The 20,298-nt window shown below is 36.5% G+C and overlaps 1 protein-coding gene across 6 annotated transcripts in view; it reads right to left on the bottom strand.

Moving 5' to 3' along the window:
- The window catches only part of LRCH3 (leucine rich repeats and calponin homology domain containing 3), a 102,120-nt gene that overhangs the window by 43,553 nt on the left and 38,269 nt on the right, over positions 1-20,298 (bottom strand). For 5 of the 6 annotated variants that reach the window (XM_075556287.1, XM_075556292.1, XM_075556288.1 and 2 more), the window contains exons 4-10: positions 18,005-18,110; positions 16,382-16,518; positions 14,859-14,968; positions 12,863-12,956; positions 11,546-11,666; positions 7,809-7,957; positions 5,030-5,106 (exon numbers count right to left, since the gene is read on the bottom strand). In XM_075556287.1, the coding sequence (XP_075412402.1) occupies positions 5,030-5,106; positions 7,809-7,957; positions 11,546-11,666; positions 12,863-12,956; positions 14,859-14,968; positions 16,382-16,518; positions 18,005-18,110 (794 nt within the window). The remainder of the gene's footprint in view (positions 1-5,029; positions 5,107-7,808; positions 7,958-11,545; positions 11,667-12,862; positions 12,957-14,858; positions 14,969-16,381; positions 16,519-18,004; positions 18,111-20,298) is intronic. The other variant, XM_075556289.1, reaches the window with a different exon arrangement.

The following is a 20,298-nucleotide window of genomic DNA, read 5'->3' as shown; positions in this document are numbered from 1 at the left end:
TCCTTATTTTCTAAACATCTACATGCTATCTGAGCCCTTGGTTATCAGCTCCTCTTTTTATCCTCCCCCCCCCCGCCCCTACCTTCATGACCCCTTGATAAAGTATACATTACTATTAATTTCATATCTTATACCGACCAAGAGCAATTATTTTGCTATAGTCATGAATGAGTTTGAATCTAAGATGTCATATTTTATTAGGTGATTGAGTATAAATGGAGAACTCCTTGGTTCAACAGCAAAGGCTCAGATAAAGGAAGGTCCTCCTAATGCTGCCATTTCGAGGATTGCTGAGAAGCAGAATTATTGCAGCATAAGGTAAAAGAAGTTTGAATGCTGGCGTGGCTGAGGGCAGCAAGCCCACAATGCTCAGCTTTCCAGACTAGACGACACTTTATCAGCCAAGGCTACCTTGTCTAATATTTCCTTGAAGAATAATCCTAAATCAAAGCAATCCTGACCAGACTCAAGTCATCGTTCTTACACATCAACAAACCCAGAGGGTTCCATGGTTTAAATTACCATATATACTGTGTAAAAGCTGAGTTTTTCAGCACATTTTTAATGCAGTCCTTGTGGTAAAATTAGGTGTGTTGGCTGATTTTGGGGTCGGCTTTTAAGTAAGTTATTAAGTTCCTTAAGTTTCAGCTTTCTCGTTTATAAAATGAGGGTAAGTTGTTGTCTGCTTCAATGAAATATCCTGAAAATTAAGTAAGTTATTATATATGCAATGCGATTTATTTCTGATACATAGGAGCTACATGGTAATTATGAATGGTTTATTTTTTACATAGAAACTAAGTGTCATCCTTTGAATTTTCCAGAACTAGCTAGGTGAAGCAAATCTTACAGAATCTGGATATAGCACAGTAGTGCTTCGCTGGCAGAGTCAAACAGAACTTTACCCTTAGAAGGCAATTTCTAATGGCTCAGGTTTCATTTGTTTGTAAAATCATGAAAGTATTGCAAATAGCTTAATCATCTTTGTCCTGGTAACATGGGTGTAGGCACTAATTCTGTATTACTTCTTACAGAAGTTAGAATATTACAGGACTTAGCCCAATATGGATATCTGTCCTGAAATAAAATGTCATTCAGATTATAAAATCTTTAGAAATAAATTATATTTTGATAACTTAAAAAATAAAATAATTTTGTATAGCTTGAGTCTTAGATTATATTTTACATCTGGGCAAATAACTAAAAAACATCCAGTAATTTGTCATACTTTTTACTGAATGCCTCCCACTATGGTCAGAATCCCACACATCCCTCTATGGGTGGGGCTGGGTGGTAAGAAATACGCAAGGTAAGAGGAGAGAAGGAGGATTGGCGGGGGTAGAGTGTGGGTGGGGGAGCAAGCAACTTTCCTTTCAGCTCACTAGTTAAGGGCCACGATGACTAGAAGGCAACTAGCAATTGGTGAACTATTACAGTTCCTTCAAATCCTTACCATTGGAGATAGACAGGCTGTTATTTTTAAGTAGGTTTTTGGTTTTAGGTTAACTTATTATTCAAAATATAGGCAATTTTTGTGACTTGCCAATCTCTGAGGTGATTTTGTTTCTTTGTTCTAATTTATTATTCCGCTTGACAGTAAACCTAGGAGAACAGAGATTTTGAAGTTGACAGCTATATAGGCCAATCCCTATGGACAGGGAGTGCTTGCCATGTAGTAGCTGTTTACGATATGTGGGTTACACAAATATCATTTGTATTGATATTACAGTTTAACTGGCTACTGAGGTACAGTAGGGAGTTTTTAATCCAAAGACTGGGTAACATCAAGTGATCTGAAAACACTTTTAAACACAATTAAAAAGTAATTATATTGGTATTTTGTTTTCTTTTGTTGCTTTGTTTATCTCTGTCTTGTTTTTGTGCATATTATTATCTCTGCAGGTCTATCTAGATAAGATAGGCAGGATAAACATCTGGATGAGAAAACAACAGGACCGATGGTTCTGGGGGGACATGGGAGAGGGGGAAGTGGTAGAAAGGAAGTGGTGTTAACAAACTCAGGGACAAAGGAACAACAAGTGATCCCAAATTAGTGGCAAGAAGATGTAAGAGGCCTGGTAGAGCTTGATCAAGGGTAATGTAACCGAGAGGAATTACTGAAACCCAAATGAAGGCTAAGCATGACAGTGGGACAAGAGGAAAGTAAAAGGAAATAAAGGAACGAACTAGGAGGCAAGGACATTTATAGAGGTCTAAATACAGGCATGTACATATGCAATTTATATATGATGATGGGGAAATCAACCTATGTGCATATATTACGGTAGCAGATGGACACTGGGCCTCTACTCTAGTACGCCCTCAAGGCAAGAATACTTTGTTCTATTAAACTGGCATTCCATGATGCTCACCTTCCTGGCATGATCACTGAAGAAAGCGTGGGTGCATAAGCAAATGTGAAAAAGCTGATGGAGTCCAGCTATCAAAGGATATAGCATCTGGGGTCTTAAAGGCTTGAAGGTAAACAAGCGGCAATCTAGCTCAGAAGCAATAAAGCCCACATGGAAGAAGCACACCAGCCTGTGTGATCACGAGGTGTGTCAATGGGATCAGGTATCAGGCATCAAAGAACAAAAAATATTATCATTGTGAATGAAGGAGAGTGTGGAGTGGGGACCTAAAGCCGATCTGGCAACTAGACATCATCCCCTTACAGAAGAGTAGCAGGGAGAAGAGGAGCCAGTCAGGGTGCAGCATAGCATCGATGAAACATACAACTTTCCTCTAGTTCTTTAATGCTTCCTCCCCATCACTATCATGATCCTAAATCTACTTTACAAATCCAGCTAGACCAGAGGATGTACACTGGTACAGATAGGAACTGGAAACACAGGGAATTCAGGACAGATGAACCCCTGAGTGGTGAGATCAGTGAGTGACAATGGCGATACTGGAAGGGTGGAAAGGGGAACCAATCACAAGGATCTACCTATACCCCCTCCCTGGGGAACAGACAACAGAAAAGTGGGTGAAGGGAGACATCAGACGGTGTAAGACATGACAAAATAATAAATAATTTATAAATTATCAAGGGTTCATGAGGGAGGGTGGTAGGGAGGGAGGGGAAAATGAAGAGCTGATACCAAGGGCTCAAGTAGAAAGCAAATGTTTTGAGAATGATGAGGGCAATGAATGTACAGATGTGCTTTACACAATTGATGGATGTATGGATTGTGGTAAGAGTTGTATGAGCCCCTAATAAAATGATTAAAAAAGAAAACTCAAAATCTAAAAAAAAAAAAAAGACAACAAAAAAAGTAATTGTGACCTCAATTCCCAGAACTCTGGGGGACTAAACATCCCGAATGACCCACCCTCTCAATTAAAACAACTAAAGCGACTAACTGAAAAGAAAAAAAATTAATGTACTGTTGAGCTGGCATGAGAGTAAAGGATTCACAAATTATTAAAAAGTAAAACCAGGAACTTTGGGATTAGGCAAAATTTTGAACCCACATGACCTCCCCAATAGTGCTACTCCATTGCATTTCAGGGTAAAAGGGACTATGCAGATGTAATTGGATTTTATCTTAATATCGGGAGAATAGATCTTAAAAGCAGAAGAGGAGACATGAGAGTATGTGAGACTATTCGGCAGATTGAGGAGGATTTGGCCGGTCACTGCTGGCTTAATTAAAGATGGAGGGGTCTATGAGGCAAAGAATATAAACAGCTCCTAAAAGTAAAAAATAACCAGTAGCTGAGCCCACTTGGCAACAGAGACCTCAGTTCTATATGGAACTAAATTCTATCAGTAACCTGGGAGGGAATTCTCCTCCAAGAGTTTCCAGATAAGATTACAGACCAGCTGACCTTGTGAAACCCTAAAAACCCAGTCAAGACCGTCTAAACTTCTTACCTAAAGAATTATGATAGTATCAATGTGTGTTGCATTCAGCTGCAAGTGGTAATTTGTTGAGAAAGTAATTAATGCACAAGGTAACTGAGAGAAAAGCTGGCTTTGAGGATTTCTGCTAAATCCTAGAGACCTTGAGCTTCACCTCTGATGGGTACAGAAGGTGAGTGGGACAAGAGTCTAAGCAAGGTGGAGACACAGAATAAGATGTCCCTGCATTCAAAGAACCTCAAAGGGACACACCCTTGGAGCAAGGGCACATGGCCACTAAACAGTCAATCCTAGTAAAGTTTCACAGCAGAGCAGATGTAAACTCAATCCCCATGAACTAACATATCAAACTATCATGCAACAAGCAATGAGGTTTCATTCTTTGACTATCCTCCCATATTTCTTTTATCTAAACACATCCCTCAGTCTCTACTTATGGTAATTCTAATATCGTCTCAAATATAAGCACACCATTGTGTGAAAACACCTACTCAGTAAATTTACTGCCATCAAGCAGTAAGCCTGCTACTTTAAGACTTCATAAAAACAAATGAAGCCAAGAATTCAAGGCTGGAATTTGAGTGACTACTGTGATACAGTTCATGGCAAGAAGCCTTTGGAATTCAAGAACTGAGGCAGTGGCTTTAAATGGTCAAGCTGTTTTTGGGTTTGTCCTGGGAGGCAGTCGAGTTAGTGGAATGATCACCAGGATGGAAAAAGGAGCCAAGTTACATATCACCATCTCTGTATCTCTCTATCACCATAGGCAAAAATTTCAGTTAAATAAAAAACCAGTACACCTGAAATTTATTTATCCCTTTTATATATGAATCCAGACATATCCCTAAAAATATCACTGTTACTAAGTAAATTCAAATAAATTAATTATAGAAGTAATGGCTTAGACTGGTCCAATTTTAGAGTCCATATATCAACTTTACCTCTTTTTTTTAATGGAAAGAGTACAAAAACAAAAATAAGCAAAAAAAGGAATATAAAAGCATCTAGCTCTAAACATACGGTATCTGAAACACTTAGCATCTAATGAAATGTTTAATGAAGAGTAACACAGATCTGCATAAAACCAACATTATTTCTTGCTCTTGCCAGGGAATTTTTAGACAGAAACAAACAAAAAATGAGCCACTCCATACCCCATACCTGTTTAGATGTGTAAACCTTCTCATATCTTCTGATTTCTGAAACTCCCTAATGGGTACTGGCTTAATTGGGGAACACTAGGCCAAAAAAAGGAAAAATAAGTCATTAACATGTTTCCAAACACTACACTTGCACGTTCACATTCAAGCTGGAATTTAGGGATATGTAGTGGGGCATAATGAGTTACATATTAGGCTGCTAAAAGCAAGGTAAGTAGTTCAAACCCACCAGCTGCTCCTTGGGAAAAAGATGAGAAGAGGCTTATAATGCTTATTATGAATAGTATTAAAGGCTATATATACTATTGCCTTGATAAACATAAAAATATTCAAAATCCACAAGCTTTTAACAAATAGATTCCTTGTCACTGTATTATGCCAGTTACAGTGACCACATATAGACATATTTACTGACTGCTCAGACTTGGAAAAGAAGTTCCTTCCAGGACAGCCTGTTCTTCCACCCTACCTACGCCGACAGCTGATCAGCCTCTCTCAGGTGTTTCAAGCAGCACAGGTTCACTGGACACTTGACATTTTTCTTACCTCTTCACATTATTTATCTTAGATATACAAATAGTTCTAGGAGTGTTTGGGAGAATGTCAAGAAACAACAAAAAGTAATTTCCATTTATGGTCAAATAGTATTAATTTTTAAAATTCTACTGGAAAATTTACTTATACACTAAAGGGTTTTGGTCATTTTAAGGAAGGATTACTTTGCAAAATTCAACTGGCTAAAGTAATATAGATCACATATTGTAAAAACCCCCCTCTAGATTAAAGGTAAGGGCTTAGAGGCTAACACAGAATATATACCTTTTCAAATAACCTATAGATCTAACACAATCTTATTTCAATACTAAAAATAATCAGTAAAGGGGCATTCTTTAAGGAATACAACATAGCTGAAAAAATAAAATGCAAAAGTATATATAGTGAACTTCCAAGAAAAGGTGTACCACACATCTTGACCGTCATCGTGGTTGTTACTCCGAAACTGACTGCCTAAGTGTTTGAGCAGGGGGGAGTCACTTAAAATGAGTTACAATTATTGAACCCCAAATATAAGCAAAAATGTATTCTAGGATAAATCCCTGAGTAGAGCAAACAGTTAAGTGCTAGACTACTTTTAACAAAAAGGTTGAAGGTTCGGACCCCCAGAGCCAGTGGATGACAGGTGAAGGCCTGGGGAGCAGTTCTGCTCTGCTCTGTAGACACAGGGTCACCATCGGCTAGAATACAGTGGGTTTCCATCACATCAGTGACTCACCAGCCTGGGTCTATCATTTTTAGTTTAAAATGACCACAAAAAGGTACACGGAACTCCCAATACAAAATGACTGTGATATTGCTCTAATTTAGAAAATGAGCTATACCCTAATCTGAAAGAGGGTGGTCTGTATAAATGAAAAATAGTATAATTAAACTTAAATAAGAACTGAATGTTTAAACTCTCATATAAGTGAACTGTTTAGAAACCGGTTGTTAGATAATATTCAGAATTGTGCTTTATTTACTGGTTGTTAATCCACCTAAAATAATACAGCTTCATTTTATTTTAAGAATATTTCCATTGATAATAAGAAGCTAGAATTGAAAAACATAGTTATAAAATAACCAAGGTAATGAATGGATTAAAGAAACAGTCCTGTGATTTTTAACCAGCAGTATAAATTTTCACTTCTTAGAAATACATCTTTCCAGCTAAATTAACCATAAAATGATAAGGAAAAAGACCATAAGAAAACAAAGAGGAGGAGGAAAGAAAAGGATTTCTTTTCAAGACTATAATCCATCATTATTAATTTTATTGCAAATTAGCTGCCCTCTGCTCTAGCAGGGCTGCTCAGAGCCTGAACCACAAGTAACCCCACCTGGTACACTGCTGTCTTGGAGCTGCAAGACTCTGATTTATATAATTTTATCCAGCTTTAAATATTAAAGTGTCTTCCAAATAAAACAACCATGTTCAAAGCTTTCAGATAAGGAAGTCAAAGCATTCTTTTCCCCCTTAGGCTGACACTATCCCTCTACAACATACCCCACTGGGAGTCACTAGTCTCTATTTCTGAGAGGCTAAAGACATTGGTCTCTGAAAAGGCCCCAAGGGTTTCTCAAATAACCTCTGCTCTGAGTCCGTGGCCAACTCCAGACATCAACATCGCACACTGAAGTGGAGTCATTTTCTTCTGCTGACTAGATAATATTCAAGAATGTGATTTTCACTTTCAACCCTTGGGGAATTGGCAGACATTTTGAAGTGGGCTGAATGCTCACTTGTTTTCTAAGGAATCAATGCTCCAGTATCAGAGACACCCAAGAATTTTAATGGCAAACAATTTATAGTCTGTGAGATTTTTCACAAAAGCACTAATATGATTAAATGCAGTACACAAATTCTACTGCTAGGTTGGAATGCTGTCCAAATGTCAGCTTTTGATTCAATTTTTAATTATTGATCAAACTAGGACTTTCCAGTTTGTAACAATTTACGGTGATAAAAGTAACAATAGTCCTATTTCTTGTTTTTTTAATGACTTTAGGTTATTCTTCATGTTCCTTTTATTTTTCAAAATCCTGATTAAATGCTTCCTTGTTTTATCACAAACCTAAAGTAAATGCAATGTAAGACTACTGCCAGATTTTCTGAGCACTGTAAAATTTAAGAAAATGAACATAAAATAATTAGGCCTGACCCAACGGAGCACTGGCTGACAGTAATGAAGTAGGTGTTGACTTGGGGTAGCAACATCTCAAGGCGCAAAGGTGTGTACTACCTCATGAGAGACTCGCCGGTGTTCAATATATGCCATAAACTGAGAACTGAGGCTGTCTGCGTCCAGGCCCTTGGGCTGCCTCACCTCGTCTTCTTCTTCCTCTGCAGCACAGCTGTCGATGTAGTCAATCTGATCCAGGTCGTGGTCCACTGTATATACCAGACACACACACAAACACTACAATGAGCATTCTGAGTAGAAAGTCAAGAGAAGACATTTATTTAAATTGCACTGTCTTCTAATGTTTCTCCCAACATTTTTCACTGGCAAGTTGTGAGAAATGAGGTTAAAAACACTGTGGTCTTTATTACTTAATTTATGGCCTTTTGCAAAGATACTAATTCGAAAAATATTAACCTGAATTGGAATTGGGATCTCTTAACTTTTTTCCCCCTTTTAATAGCTCCTTTCTGTTTTAAACAAAGGAATTTGAGCTTGTGAGACAAAGTGAGGATTAATTTGTAGACATCAAAAAATGCACCTACTCTTAGGACTTCCTTTCACATTTTAGGTTTGGGCCTAACTTCAGAGTTGGAAGACAAAAAACTTCACATAGTCAACTCAAAAGAAAGAAGGCAGGAAAAAACGAAACTTCTAAGAGAAAAACTAGTCTGGGAGAGAAACCGACCTGGATGACTATTCTGAAAACTGCTGCCAATTACATTTTTTTCCTGTTTTCTTCTTTTAGAAAAATTAAACATTTTATTGGGAGGTTCTTATAAATCTCGTAATAATCCATCATTCAATGGTATTAAGCACACTTGTATATATGTTGCCACCAACATTTTCAAAACAATTTCATTCTACTTGAACCCTTGGTATTAGCACTTCTTTTTAACCTCTCCCTCCCCTACCTTTGTGAATCCTTGGTCAATTACATATTATTATTGTTATTTCATGTCTTACACTGTCCATTGTCCCCCTTCACTTGCCTGTTATTCATCCCCCTTAAAAAAAAACCCTCTGATCAGAAGATTCTTCCTAGTTAGGAAATTACTTCCTAAAAGTCAGCATTGTAGATATTATGCAGCAATTTGTGATTGGGAGGAATTTGAGGATTATTTTCTTTCTCAAAAAATGCTTTGGGGTAAGCAGAAGATATAGTCCCATTATTTCACTGGATACATTTTGGAATTACCTACTGTTCTTGAATTTAAAAGTAATTATTTTTAAAAGCTAATTAAAATAGCAGATGACGTGTTTCTAACATGGTTTCTGCAGAGATTCACACCCAGCATTGTTTTATGATTTTCTGCTGACAGGAGCCCTGTGGGATCTGTGTCAGGTGTTGGTCTGTACTCCCTAGAGACAAAGAGAAGGCCGTCAGCGCCCATCAAGATTTTGAGTTCTGGAAACCCAACAGAGGGTGGGTCTCGATGAGTAGGAATCAGCTCAGTGGCAGGGGGTTTAGTTTGATTTTCTGGGTGATCTTTCAGAAGAACATCATGCTTTTTTACTTTTTTTTGAGAAGTGACTAGGTGGATTCAAAGAGTCAACTTCTCAGGAGCTCAGTGCTTAACTGTTTGCACATCCAGCGGCCCCAGGATGTTCTAAGGATGGTCTAAGTTAAAAGATGGAGTTGCTAAGAACTGTTAATGTGAAGAAATCTGTTTCTCAACCTAGTTTCCTAATTCAATTTTTATAAATTCCACAATTGCAATCCATATAAAATTAATGTTGAGGAATTAGAGGGTAACAGCTTCTTTTTAAAATGGAAAATTTATTAATCTATACCCACATTAGAATCCAGGTGTATAAATGTCCTTTTTCAACGTGCCACAACTTACAGGTTAAAAAATAAAGTTAATATTATGACTATCTCTTAAGAATATAGCAGCACAATTTAAATACAATAGAGACCATTACTGGCCAAGAGAACTAGAATGCAACTCACAAAAGGGAAGCACATACAGGTGCTCAGCTGTCAGAAAGAATAGTGTCTGGGGTCTTCTTCAAACAAGCAGCCATCCAAGTGCAGTGTCTACTGCACGTGGAAGAAACACACCAGTTGGTGTGATTTAAGGATTATAAATAATAAAGTCCAAATCCAAAGAAGGGAACAATTTCAGAGCTTAAATTCTGAACATCAGAAATGAAGTGGAAGCCCCAAACCCACTGTTGGTTACCAAGTTAACGGAGAAGCCTCTGGTGAATCCCCTCAGCCCACAGTCCAGGAATGTGAACAGCCTTGCTAACAGAGGCCATCATAAATTTGATGATGGATGACTACAGTTAGGCTAATTATTATTTGATCCCCTTTTGACCAATTTTAAAAGTTGTTCCAATATTTGATATTTTTTACTTTCTTTCCAATTGAGCTTTTTTTGGGTCATTTAATGTTTTTGTTTCGTATGTCTCTCTGTATATGAAATCCAGAATACATCAATCTATAGAGACAGTGACCAGATTCAAAATTACCGAGCAGCATGGCAGGGGAGGTTTGGAGAAAAGGGGAAGGAGCTATGAACAGTGCGTAGGAGAGAGAAGAAAATGTCCTAAAACTGATAGTAGTGTCGACTGTAAAACTCCTCTTAATATGACTGACCTAGCAAAGTGTATGATGTGGAAATTATATGCTGAAAAACTATTCAAGACAAAGTGAAGCACAGATATAATTCTAATTTTCTAGTGCTATATTTTAAGGAAGTTAAAAAAAGATAGTATTTTATCCAATATAACTAAAATGTTATTTCAACATGAGGGCAGAGGTGGGGGGCGCTTCAAAACACTTGTAGGAGAATGGAATTAAAAGATAATGAAAATTTTCTAGACGTTCTGAAGCCCCTTTATATAAGTACTCATGAAACTTTGCATTCTACTTTTCATACAAGTCTGTAAAATCTGGTGTGTATTGCAAAAGCCACTTTCAAATGCTCAATAGTGAACAGAACTCACCTAGGCATTATTTTAAGTCTGAAAAACACTAATGAGAGAGGGCTCTCATATCACAGGAAAACTTAAAAGGCTACTGATAGGTGAATCAAAGAGTAAGATCTGGAAGAAAGAGGAATATGAGATGGTACGGTAAAAACGATGAATCACTAAATTGAAATCGTTCAGAGAAAAACTCTTCTGAGATAATGTATTTTTCAATGCGCTACAGATTTCTAGAAAATCAAAAACCTTTCTCCCTTATAACTGCCCTCCCAAATGTAATCATTAAGATTATGCAATTCAAACTAGTGCAAGGAATGCTAACATCGAGGACACCTTAGGAGCACAGGCAGAAAGACCTGTTAATGAACTTTAAAAATCACAAACTGTACAGACTAGGCTAAGAAAAACTGAGTTTCAAATACTGTAGAGAGCATAATTTAAGCTGAAAGAATCGGTGGATAAGAAATACACTGAAAAAAATTTATTAAAAAAAAAGAAATACACCGAATTCCTGAGAGAAGTCAAACTAATGAGCACAAAGATTCCACTTTAAAGCAGAGAATAGTACGTCAAAGACGGTGCTTAGGTAAGACAAAGATTTAATCTATATAAACTATTTTTAACAAAATCTCTTCTCAAAATAAAAAATGGGGAACACTTATTTTACCTGCTAGTCTGAAAACATAAGAGATATCAAATTTTAATCACAATGGGAAACATGTCTCTTTCAACCAAATATGAAGAGTTTGAAAGGGTGAGGCAATTACAGATACACAAACAAAAGGGTGACAGTGAAGAAGACCACTTTTAAATACTGAAGTGACACAGAGACTTCAAATGTCATCATCAATGAGGCTTACCTCCACCATTTGTCACCACTAAACTGCAGCGATTCTCTTGGTACTGGCTTTCTCTCCGCAGTCTCTGTTCTTTAGTAATCTCTGCTACTCGAAGAGGCAGATCTGAGAACTCATCTGTGGGCTTCAAAAACAGCAGAAACGAAAAAGAAATATCATTTCAAAATTCAGACAAGATAAACATGGATGGTATAGTTGTAATTTAAGCTCATCAAATTTTATACGCAAGGACAAATAGCAGGGTACAGAGGGCTCTGTACATAAATTATCTGCACATACTGTCTGTAGAGATCTAGCCACAGCATGTACCCAACCACCCAGACAAATGGCCTGTGGTCTAAATGTGAATTTGCTTTGGCCTCCCAATGAAACGATGATAAGCATGGGAGACAAACTAACAACAGTACATTGAATTAGCCATTTAACCCAATTTATAGCTAAAGCAGTAAATATTACTAATTTTAAAATTAAGAAAAAATTAGCTAACAAAGTTATGTACAGGTTTCCCTCATTATAGTAATCCTATGGAACATTTTTATTTTTATAAGCCAAAATGGGATAAAGCAAAGCAGCAAGTATCACCAATGGAAAAACATTTCAGCATTCCCAGACCCTGAAATAAACTACCGTATCATACCAAATAACATGTAGGCCTCAAATAACACCAGCAGATAGGGTTCACTGACACACATGAAAGCGATGGCACTCGATGCTGAGGTGGAGCGTGCATTTCCCTGGGGAGGAGCTGGACACACACCCATCTCACTACTCAGGTGCACTGCCCCTTTAATGGCTTGCTGCCAAACAAATGCTTAGCACTAATTTTGCCTTTTGTGTGTGTGTAAAAGTGAACATGCTCTTTGGATTTCTTTCCATTAGTGAAAACAGATAGTAATTTAGGTCTTTCATAAAAGCAAATGGTGGAAAGTGAGCTTTCCAAAAAGCAGAAGATAGCTCAATTTCTGCACATGGACATGCTTCACTAAGATTCCCATCTCTTTATTTCCTCTGTTTCTGCACCCCATCCCCTTCTCTCATCGCTGCTCAAGATTACCTACACCCTCCAATTCCAGGTTGCGGCTCTACGTGGCTCAGCTCTTCTATTCATACAATACAGTGAGGTAGCACATCACGGTTAAAAGACGGAAGGAAATACAATACTACTTTTGGGTAGTGGGACTATGTGAGATTTTGGCCCCTCTTTGAATTTTTCTGTACTTTACAGAAAGAGAAACTGAAACCAATTGAGACACTTGCATTTTCCAGGTTTCTTTTCTCCCTATCAAGAGCCAGTGCACGCGGAAGAGAAAAAACACTTACTTCATTCCCCGACCACCGCTTGTCCCCACTGTCCACACTATTGAAGCCTGAGTCCAGGGCTCCATAGGGGCGACCTGAGTACAGTTCTTCCTGGCTGCCAACAAATAACTGCAGGTGTTACTGCCAAGTGTGACGTTTTAAAAATAAACATTTCAATAAACACGGGAAAATTTCACAACTAAACATTCTCATGGTATTTAGTCAGTCCATTATCTAAAACAAATTGGGCATTCTTTTAACTGCTATGAAATATTCCAAATAAAACTAAAGAAACAGAATAGGATATTAGTCCCCAGGTACTCATCACACAGATTCAGAAATATCAATGCTCTGCCAGTCTTGTTTCCTCTATGCCTGCTACTATTGTTTAATGTTACTTTATGTTTATCTTGTAAGATGAAATATTTAAATATTTACTGTACTAACACAAGTACTGTTTTTTGTTTTTAAAGTTTTAGTGGTACATAATCCACATATCATATAATTCAATAGTTCAATGATGTAAGCCCTTCACATATAGAGAAAGATATACTATCTATAAAATGGGCAATATGTTCTAATTTTTTACAGTCCCAGAAGTCAGGTCACTTTTGTAATGCTTGTTAGTTTGTTCCTCTGTCTACAGGGTCATTCACCATCTATGACATAAGACCGGGACTGGGTGTGTTTTATTACAGCAAAACTAGGCACGGTGACTATTTTTTTTTTTTTTGCTTTTTTTTTTTAACGGTGACTATTTTTAAAAGCTTTCTAGTGAGAAATATATTTAAACCACTCAATGTTTAAAAATATTCTTTATTTGCAATTGCCAAATGAATACAATATTCACTGAGAAATTCACTAATATAGTCACTTTTTCAAGTAAATCAGATTTTCAGGTTTCTTGAGTCTAACTCCTGGCAAGCCCATAGCTATCAAAGCAGAACTATGCCCCACAGGGTCTCTCATTGGTTACCAGGGCTTTCTTCCAAGGTGCCTCTGGGTGTCCAGGGACGCCTTCTAGAGGATGAAGAACTATATTCGACTATTTGTATGTTTTCTAGAAATGGCTGAGCAATGGGCTTTTTGTCTTTAGAAAAATAGGCTGGCAAGTAGAGGTCACACATTCTGCTTACGAGTGGAACTGGGAGGGAGTGGGCTTAATGCAGTCAGTCACACTTACCCATTGGCTGGATCAATCATAACTATGTATTAAGGAACTATCAGTCAGCCTCACTGAGTCTCAATAATTAGAGGACTCAAGACTCTGGAGTGCTCTCTTCAGGGCTTTTAAAATGCGTGAGTGTGTCCGTGTTCGCAATAGGGAGCAGCAGGCCCCTGGGAACACTGGAGGTCCTTTGCTGGACACTCCCAGACCGTGGCTTGCATCTCTTCGAGTTATAATAAATGGATAATGGGAAGTACAGGTAGCCGTCTCTGTGAATTTTGCGAGCCATTATGGAGACACAGTGAGCACACAGGACCAAGAAACCAGCAGAGGCTGGCAGAATAGCAGTGATTTGTGGAGGCAAGGCTCCGGGTACTGGGTGACAAGAGAACAGCTGCAGAGGCAATAGATGACGGACAAAGGCCTTCTAGGTTATGACCTCCTCCCAGAGGAGGGCAATGGTGGGGGAGGGGAGTTGTTTCATTAACAAGGAGTATTAACTCTAAATAGGTAAAATCAATCACAATACACATAAAATGAAATTAGCTATCTATCTATCTATCTGATTCTCTGGTCAAAAAAGATACTAACAGGCACCCATATGCACACATACAGCACACCTTCTCAGAACAGAGATTATTCTGGGTCAAAATGCCAATAGTGCTAATCTTGAAAAATCCTTACTTAGAGCTATACTTGATCAGGTCTATGCAACCAACTTTACACTAATACAAGCATTCTGAGAATATAAATTTTTTAATGAATTACTGCCTCTCAGGAAGCTGTAAGGATGTAGTTTACTTGCTTCCCTGAGGTGGGGCATGGCAGGGAAGAACTGAACATACTCACCAAGAGCCAAAACCCAGGGGTCTCCGATCATAATCTGGCAGATCTGGGGCAATCTTACAAGCTTGTATGTTCAAATACTTAAATATGTGGATTTTGCCTTTTATACATATCTAAATAAGATAGAATGCAAGAAGATTATTACTTACCTGAAATAAAAATTATTCTTATCATAATCAACCTTTTGCTTAATGTAAATTGAGAATAGAAAGCATTTCTGTGAAGTACAGTACATATGAGGGGCTTCAAAGAGTATCCAGACAAACAGTACTACCTCACAATTCCCCTTTTCCATGAAATGTTTAAAGCCCTCTTACATGATAATAAAAATAGTATTTTTTGGTATGACAAATACCATACTTTGCAGTGATTAATTTTGTACAGAGACTTCCATTATTCCTGCTCATCCCTCCCCAAGAACTATATTGGCAACATTTGCTGTTAAGAATTCAACAATAATGTATACTTCTTATCTTTGCTTTTTGTAAAGGAGAGGAGCTGGAAACGTTTAAATATTTTAATTATATTTGGAACTGATCGTGGTAGCAATTGTACAATACTGCTTGATGTAACTGAACTATGAAATGATATTTGTACTACCTTCCAATAAAATGGTTTTGGGGAAAAAATTAAATTATACATATATGTATTTATTACTATCTGTTGACTTCTTTTTCAGAAATCAAAACAAATTCTTTGGAATTATCAGATTCTTCTGTGTGTATGAAATATGAAGTTTTACTCATAAATTTTATAACTGTCATAGGTTTATATAAGATCATTAATAAATTGCAGAGGAAAAAAGCTATGGTGAATAATGAGTTAGTGGGGGGAGCGGGGCGGTAGGGGGGAAAAAAGAGGACTTGATGCAACAGGCTTAAGTAGAGAGCAAATGCTTTGAAAATGATTAGGGCAAAGAATGTACAGATGTGCTTTATACAATTGATGTATGTACATGTATGGATTGTGATAAGAGTTGTATGAGTCCCTAAAAAAAGGTTTATAAATAAATAAATTAAAATGAGTTAGTCAAAACTCAGTAGATTGAAGGATGTCTACAACCTATAGGTAAAGCTACTTTATAACTACTTAATCAGTAAGTAGCTTCATTGTAGTCAGTGAAACAAAAAAAACAAACTGGCTTAATAATGAGCTTATAATTTTAGAAAACAAAAAGGTCTCAAACCAATGTTCACAATAAATGCTTTGGTAAGCCTTAGTTCTGAAATCCTTGCCTCTAGTACAAAAGGGATTCAAAAAGTATATGGAAAGGTAGAATTAAGATAATGAAAAATGTCCACAGATCTTTTGGAGGTCTTTCATATTTATATTATCTATATATAAATTTTAAGTAAAAAAGTAAAGTCCTATCTTTCATCCTATGAAGACTTCTAAAGAATCTGTGTGAAAAAAAATAATCTGTGTATATAAATTTATTTTCCAACAAGAAGATAAATTAAGTTTTAAATCTGATCCTTTATAGTAAAAAATATTCAAAACATTCTTCACACTCAATTATCATGTACCTGTGCAGGCGGGGACTGCAGTGGATTGTTATCAAGCGTGATCACCTGCAGATGCCTCAGGTTCCGGTAACAAACAGGAATTGTTGTAATTTTATTGCAAGAGAAGTCAATCCGTATTAAAGGCAGCTCTGCCAGCTCTGCACAGTAATAAAATGAAAACCAACAATGAATGATGTTTTAAAACTAGACGACTATCTTTAAATAGAGTTGTATCTGAAAAAAAAAGTGAATTTATTGATTTCAAATTAAGGAATTTGTTAGGTGAGTTACCTTCTAAAGATTAACCACAAGTAGGTGGGTGGGTCTCCTTGAGGGCTCATCCTAGATGGAAATCTGGAGTTATGAAGGCCCATCTCATGAGGTCAGCCTAACTAGACTGAGGGCCTTTTATTGATATTTGTAAGATCATGAAAAACAGAGTCGCTAGGAAAACAGGAAGGTCCTAAGGACAGAGGTCTGAAAACTACTGGACAAGCCTAGACAAAGAACAGATAATCAGGACTTTGGGTGATTTGATTGTGTGAATATGGTGAACATTTGAAAGTCAGCTGGAAAAGACACTTTGTAACATACTTACTTAGGATCCAAAGTGCAAGGCCACACTAGTATGGAAGCACTAAACATTCTACTGCATCAGATGGTGTCAGTTTTAGGCCCTCGAGTGAAAACTAAAATATGATAATTAGACATTTGTTGTACATTAAGTCGTGTCTTACAGAAGAACCTAAAACTCATTTTCATGTGAAACTTTCTGAAGGTTCCTTATCTTACAGATGAATTTCTAGAATTATCTAGAAAATAGGGTAGAAGAAAGTAGATGAAGGTAGAGATGGAACAATTTGTCCTTTATGTCTCTATATAAATTTATCATGCTAAAATGAAATAATATACTCTTAAATATAGAAAATATTTGTTCTTCCCCTTCTACTCCATTCAGTTCTTTTAATAAATCCTTTATTTTGAAAGATTGATAAATTGTACTTAATGTATTCAATAATCTTTCTCTTTCAAGTACAAAGAAATATGTTTAAGTCAGACTAAAATATCCAGTTACCTATCTCTAGTACAGAGACACTATACAGTTATGTAATAACTCTAATGCTAAACATCACCTCCACAGTTAACTAACCTCTGTATGAATATTTCAAATGAACGATCAAGTAATTAAGTTCCAATCAAAGTCCATTTTGAAGTCAGTGTTATTTATGAGGGTGCTTTTTATTAATTAATTATCCCTTTATCAGAAACATGTTATATTTCCCCAAAAACAGGGATGCTTACTAAACGTTCCAGTGACCCTAATCTGATATAAATTCCTACAAGTGGCAAGATCAGAAATTAGATGTATATTTTAACAGTTTTTCACTAAAAAAATCTAATTTTGAACCCGCAATCCAACAGGTAACACTATAAAACCATTACCTTTTCAACACAGACTGTAACTCTTAAAAAGTTTTATCTTGTGCCTACTAGTCTGAGAGTACTTTTTCTTTTTAAAAGAGCAATTTACCTGTTTTCCATCATTTAAAACCCATTTCACATCAGTAATAATATGAGCAATGTGAGAGTACTTCTAAAAGAAACAGAAAAGGAATCGTGGAAAAGGTCATTTCAGTCTCCTACCTTCAGGCAAACGTACTAAGTGATTTCTTCTTACATTAAGATCTCTCAAAGCCTCCAGATTACCAATTTGGGATGGTATTGTTTGAATCTCATTGCAGCTCACATCCTATTTCAAAATAAAATAAAGAAATAGTCTATTATTACAGACTTACCTGCTTTCAGCTATCTATAAAATAAAACAGGACAATACCTAAGGTTCTTTCAAAGTTGTAGGAAAAAGATTCTGGGTGTAAGAATAATTCTACAGTTTGTACTGGCATTTGATTTTTAACATTTATAAGCCTTTAACTGATTTTGTACTCTTTGCATAGATAGGCATTTATTTTGTGAGCTGAATCAGAGTAACTTAAGATAGAGCAGTTCTAGAATATCAGATGAAATGAAAATGGAAAAAAAAATAAAATAGAAAAAGCAAAAAAATAAGTTTAGGACAATAATTACATTGTTCAAATGAAACTTGAAGGAAGAAAAAAACAAAGAAAGGAAATCCTACAAGGATGTAAAATAAAATACAATGAAATTAATTCATTACTCTTTACTGAACTGAAATTGAGAGGGAAAATATTCAAGTACATATAACTCATAGGTTAAGAAAATTACATATATATATATATATATATTGCTTGATCAGCATCTGATCAATTTGATCCCAGCATACATATATTAGGAAGGCTTTCTGGTATCTTAATAGCTTGGTTCTAGTGATTCTAAAAATAGATGTTGGCTATCTAGGCTCTAAGACTGACATATTCCAAATTTTGTAATTCTGAGGTCAGTCAGAATAATTTGTAAATCCATACTCAGATGTAGCACTGAGCAGCTACTTAGGCAGCTCCACACGCTGCAGGAACAATCCCATTACCACTTCAAACTCCTTCACTATTTGAGCTAAAAAGAAAACATTAACACATTCATTACATTTAGAAAGACCACTTACCAAAAAATCCCAATAGGCATCAGACATTGTTTTAAGCTTAAGCTTTTTCTAAAATATTCTTGAGAAAATACCATTGTAAACTTTCCTACCAATGAATGACTAGATTGGTAGCTGGCCATCAACGTTAAAGGAGCTCTAAAAGAAGTTGAAAGCATAAGAAATCTGCGTCTGCCAAAAGGCAAAAGCAATTTCTAATACTTACTTTAGAAAATATTTAAGTTGAAAGGTAACAATGTACTTTCACTTTAAAATGAAAAGGGAAAAGAAAGAAGCAATAAAGGTGCCATGAAAAGACCATTAAAGCGGGAGGCAGGAGTTTTGGGGTTATTAATTCTTACTCTGCCAAGTTCCCTAAGTGACTTGTTGGTAATTTGGGGTCACAGCAACCCTAGGTGACAGAATGAAAATGCCCTGTGGGGTTTTCCAGGCTGTAATCGTTCTAAGAGCAGATTGCCAAGTCTTTCTCCCCTGAACTGCTACGTAGATTCGAACTGCCAGTCTTTAAGTTGGCAGGTGGGTACTCAAATGTTGTGCCATTCAGGTTCCCTTTGTACTACTATCAATTAACCTTTTTGTAAAAGCTAAAAGCAGGTTTTGTAAGACATATCTGTCTTTTAAGTAGAAAGGGAACGGTTATAATGACTTGAAAATAAGAATTTGACTCAGAAGTTAACTTACTCTGGATTCATATTATTTTAAAGTCAAATTTGGAGAAATACCAACAAAAATACATTTGGGCTTTATTTCCTATTTCTGATTGACTCTAAAAACAGCTGTTAGAATCTAGACTCCATATTTACTATATTTGTGTAGTATTATATGTGAATTCTCACATTTAAGAATCCATCAGGGGAAAAGAGTGAGCTAATTGGTGGTCCAACTAGATTACATGTTATTTTTAGTCTCTTTTATAATATCCACTTTTGTTAATAAAACTAAGTGGAACTATACTCTAAAATCTCAATGGATATAATTACATGTGACTATTTTAGAAACACGTACAAGATAAATGTATTAAAAACATGGGTTTGGGAGTTATGTAATGTTGGGCAAATCACTTTATCTAAGTGACAGTATCTTCTGATCTACAACGAAGATGTGTTCAACTCATGCTAACACATAATGATTAAATGAGAAAAGTCTTATCTCCCATGCTTAGACTGTAAGTATTAAAAAAGTAATTGCTTATCACTTCCAAGGAGTGGTAGGTAAAGGCGTTCAATTAACTTCTTAGGAAATCATGTCGGCATAGCTCAGAGCATCGTGTAAATTTAAGACAGAAACCCTCTGTCCTACGGGGCTAACGCACAGTGAGAAGTACAGCTGCTATTACAGTACTTCATTTGAAAAACTCAAA

Source organism: Tenrec ecaudatus, chromosome 8 (assembly GCF_050624435.1).
Source record: "Tenrec ecaudatus isolate mTenEca1 chromosome 8, mTenEca1.hap1, whole genome shotgun sequence".
Lineage (NCBI taxonomy): Eukaryota > Metazoa > Chordata > Mammalia > Afrosoricida > Tenrecidae > Tenrec > Tenrec ecaudatus.
This window is presented reverse-complemented; position numbering and strand designations above follow the sequence as displayed.